The sequence below is a fragment of the Phaseolus vulgaris genome, unplaced genomic scaffold (genome assembly GCF_000499845.2).
Source record: "Phaseolus vulgaris cultivar G19833 unplaced genomic scaffold, P. vulgaris v2.0 scaffold_15, whole genome shotgun sequence".
NCBI lineage: Eukaryota > Viridiplantae > Streptophyta > Magnoliopsida > Fabales > Fabaceae > Phaseolus > Phaseolus vulgaris.
In genome coordinates this window covers 789,616-793,788 of record NW_027174084.1, presented here as the reverse complement: position 1 = coordinate 793,788, position 4,173 = coordinate 789,616, and the positions used below count along the sequence as shown (strand labels likewise).

The window sequence follows — 4,173 nt, the reverse complement described above, 5'->3', positions numbered from 1 at the left end:
AATACTAAAAAAATTATTAAATAAAAATCAATTTTAGATAAAATAATTAATATAAAATAATTAATTATAAAATAATTAATTATAAAATAATTAATTTTATAATTAATTATAAAATAATTAATCAAGTATTTTGGGTGGGGAAGGTAGAATTATATATACATAATGAACCTCCTCATTATAAAAGCAGCAAGAATGTAAATAGTAATAGGTGCAAAAGCATTTTGAAGGATCATTCATTATTACTGCATAGTTACAAACTTACTTAAAAAGAAGGGAGAATCTGAATATAAAGTTAGTTTAGGGTGCAGATTTGTGCCTGCAAATAACTCTACACCTCAAGATCCTATCCTGAACATAGAACCCTGGCATCACCATGATCTTAACCCGGCTTGGACCTTGTGATCTCTGTCTATCAGTCACCAGATCCTCCATAAAGTGAGGATCAAAGCTTCTATTCTCTTCAACCCTTAAAATTCCCAATGAAGGGTTGAAAGAAAAGGCCAGCAAATGTAGCAACCATATGCACTTTGCTGCCACAAAGAAAGCCTGAAGCAGTTGCTCAGGCCAAGGCCTAGTCCAATTCAGTGTAGTGATGATGCAACTCATTTTCTGGTCGCAGAATTTGCTAAACTCTTCACTGTAATACTTAGTGCCCTTTCTGAGCACCTCATTCCAGCTCAAATTCCTAAGTGCAACAAAGGATGAGAATTGTGCTTGACGATCCTGTCTAGGGTCTAAGAGTTTTGTGCAACCATTCTTTAGGAACACACTGTTCTCAAAGTCTTGGTAGAATGACTGGTTTATGAAGGCTTCAAAATGGTATAGAACTGCCTTTGAGTATTTGGAATTCAAGGAGAGTTTATATGGTTGAAGGAGCAAGTTCAAGTTGTCCATCAAAGAATGATCGGTTTCTTCAATCTGGCATATAAGGGTCTTGCAGAATTGCTTCACTGATAACCTTGATTCTGACACTATCTGCAAGAAGCCCTCCACCATAACATCCTCACCCACAGGAATCAAATTTTCCCCATTTCCATCAAAGGGTGTTCCTCTATGGGGAGAGTTGTTAAAATTTTCAGAATGTGTGGTTTCTTTGGTGAAAATTGCTTGCCTCAAAGCTTTCTTCAACTCTTCACAATAACTCTCCAAATACTCAAGTTTTTGTTTCAGGTCCCCCAGTGAAGATCTCATCTCAGAAACTTCCATCAAGGCAGCATCTCTGCTGTCATTTGCTTCCATCAGTTCCCTCTTCAGTGACTCAACTGACATTATTCTCATGTCTTTGACAACCTGAGAGACTTCCTCAGATTCTGTTCTAGCTGGGGAACTCACATTCTTATGCTTCTTCTTGAACTTAGGGAACAACCAGGAAATCACCCCTTTATGTTTTGGTTGGGTTTGAAAAGAAGCATGAGAATCTGTGAGGGGGACAACAATGTTGGAGCTCCTACTGATCCTTGTGTTCTCATATTCGGTAGTTATGACAGCAGGATTGCACCTATTGCAGGAAGACACAGGCCTCAGGTCCCCTGAACTCTTTCTCCTCCTGAATTTGAAGTAGTCATTTGCAGGCGATGTTTGGAGAACAGTGATATGATTTGCACAAGAACCACTCATAGATTTGCTATCATCAGAAGGACACATGTGAGAGTCATGATTGCCAAATCCAAAAGGTAGCCCCTTTCTTGAACTTGATTTCTCCTTGTAATCTGAGGGTGCTCCATCTACCCCATTCTCATCCCAACTCTCTGATATTGTTCTGCTCCTTGTTAGGTTCTGACGTGTCTCCTCTTCATAACTCTGCCAATGATTCTCTAGTTTAGAGACTAATTGTTCAACATTAAAGCAAGCATGCATGATCTATGCCTCCAAATGAAAAAGCAAGATAGAGCAGAACTCCTAAAAAGTTGAGTACTTGAGGCACAATTTTTAATGTTCCATGAAAAGCAAAAGTGCTAAAAGGAAAAGGTCAAACTCAATTCTGGCTTTATGTTTTCTTTTCAACATTTCATGCATAGTCTACACAGTTAAATGCCAAAAATAATGATGTAAATTACATATTCTTACTGGTGTGAAAACAGGATAATCTTGGACACAGAGGTGAGAACCAGTGGAAGGTGATGGGAATCTAACGTTGGTTGTGCCCGGACTACTTCCTTGTGTTAATGCAGCATGAAGGGCCCTTAGTTCCACTGCTTTGGCTATGGCAGTTTGGATTTCTTCCCTTGTTATCTCGGGGTTGTTGCCATTGATGCTTTGGTTGTTATGGTTCTGTAAACTTTTTGCTGTTGCAGTTGCAGCCATGAGGCACAACAGAGGAAAGAACACAGTGGAACATGTAATGTAAATGCCGAGAAGATAATATATGCACTATAATATTGATATGCTCGAAATTTTAATTTGACAACCGAAAAAAAACAAAACGGGTTTTCTGAGTGGTTGCATCCAACGGCTGGATTTGGTTTGATCACTATTATTATATCTGTGATAAGAATGAGATATTGGAGAACCAGAAAATGGAATGAGGTATACAAAGGGTCACGTCTCAAGCACACTGAACTGAGCCTTGTCTCTGTTCTCATAAGGGTGTGAGCACATGTGAAAAGGAGAGACACAGAAGTAATTTTCCTTTTTGGTAGAGATAAGTAACTTTTAACCACATAATCATTTTTTTTAAACTAAGGGTATATATAGTGTGTTTGGTTAATCATCTTTAAATCCATGTTAAGCCAAAAAGTTACTCTTTGTAGTTTTTTCATTCTTCTATTGCAGTCAAAAATTTAGAAGATCAATCTAAACTCACTGATAAATTTCACTATTTGATTTCAGTCATTGAGTTATTACTTTGAAAGTGATTTACTTGGAATTGGTCCACACCAAAGATTATACTTTTTTGACTCTGGGTACATTGCAGCACTGTGAACCCAGTTTACCAAAATGCCCACACCTTAGGAAAATTACCATAAAGCAGAATTAGGTGGTATTGCTTTCTAAGCAACATGGGAAGTTCCATTTCTTCCACTATATATGCTCCCTCATCATACCTAAGCTGAAGTAATATTCAGCTTTCAATTTTGGGACATTGTCAACCAAATGTTGCTTTAGTACTCATTTACATTTTGTGTGTAATCATGACTTAGGTATGTTGCCTGCTAGAACTGTTCAAAAAGCCATCAAACACTTCCCTTGCCCTGATACTGTGGTGATGAGGAGTAGGTGAATGGAAAACTAAACTAAATGTCTTAACCCCTGAAGAATATTCTTCTTCTTGTATATTAAATGCCTTACATAACACAAGTCCTTGTTATTTATTTATTTATTCCATGAAATCTTGGTGACCCTTCATGAAAATTAAGATGGTAAACCTTTAAGCTGTCCACAAGGTCACTGAGAAATTTTCAAAAATGGAAAACCAATTAGCTAATTCATGTGTTGACATCAAACTTGACTACTTAAAAGTGTTTACCATGCAGAGATAGAGATAGGGGAAGTGATGTTACATTTTGTTATGTATTTTCTTTCACATTTCATCACCAAATAGAGAGTTAAAGTGGGGTGAGGTTAAGATTGTCCAACTACTGCATTAAAAAAGCAAACAATATTGAGCCGTGCAATGGTTCAGTTTTTTGGGCTGAAAGGCGAAGGAAAAAAACCAAAAGGTCCAAAACAATCCAAAAGCTTGCAGACAAGGAATCCTACAAGACAGAATGCCACTGTGGGGACCAAGTGGTTAGCATCTTTTAAAGATTAAAATTACATAATGCCCTAGTGAGACCATATATAAGTACAAATACTCATAGGGTATTTTTGAAATTGGAGAAGGTTTTCTTGCTTGGAGTATGGAATCCTCTTACATAATTGGAATTGGAATTCCATGTAGGACAATGGAATTGTTTAATGAGGATGAGTTTGTTGAGACTGTGACCTCCACTTTTTCTTGCAATGACACTATTTTATGGAAATTATGATCCCTAAGCCTAACCAGCCAGGGAAGTAAGTAAGATTTGTTAAACAAACACATGCAAAAAGTGTCTTTTCTTGCTTATTTGATAGCATTAGTGTAGATTCCTGAATTAAATTCTTGTATTTTCTTTGATCAAGGAATACGACACAAACATTTCACAACCACTAAAGAAAACATAGCAGGTAGTTTAGCTATCCTTTAGAAGACAG

The 4,173-nt window shown here is 37.0% G+C and overlaps 1 protein-coding gene across 1 annotated transcript; it reads right to left on the bottom strand.

Moving 5' to 3' along the window:
• Positions 1-219: 219 nt before the first annotated feature.
• On the bottom strand, positions 220-3,510 carry LOC137817035 (IRK-interacting protein-like). Its single transcript, XM_068620248.1, has 2 exons — positions 2,068-3,510; positions 220-1,800 (listed from the first exon to the last, which is right to left on the bottom strand). The coding sequence occupies exons 1-2, from the start codon at positions 2,302-2,304 to the stop codon at positions 298-300; spliced, it is 1,740 nt and encodes a 579-aa protein (XP_068476349.1). The 5' UTR covers positions 2,305-3,510; the 3' UTR covers positions 220-297.
• Between the last annotated feature and the right edge of the window lie 663 nt (positions 3,511-4,173).

Excerpts from the sequence above, each read along its gene's own strand:
- LOC137817035 (XM_068620248.1), bottom strand. The coding sequence starts at position 2,304 with ATGGCTGCAACTGCAACAGCAAAAAGTTTACAGAACCATAACAACCAA. Across the intron at positions 1,801-2,067 it reads ATTATCCTGTTTTCACACCA|AGTTATGAAGAGGAGACACG; the intron begins GTAAGAATATGT and ends AATCATTGGCAG.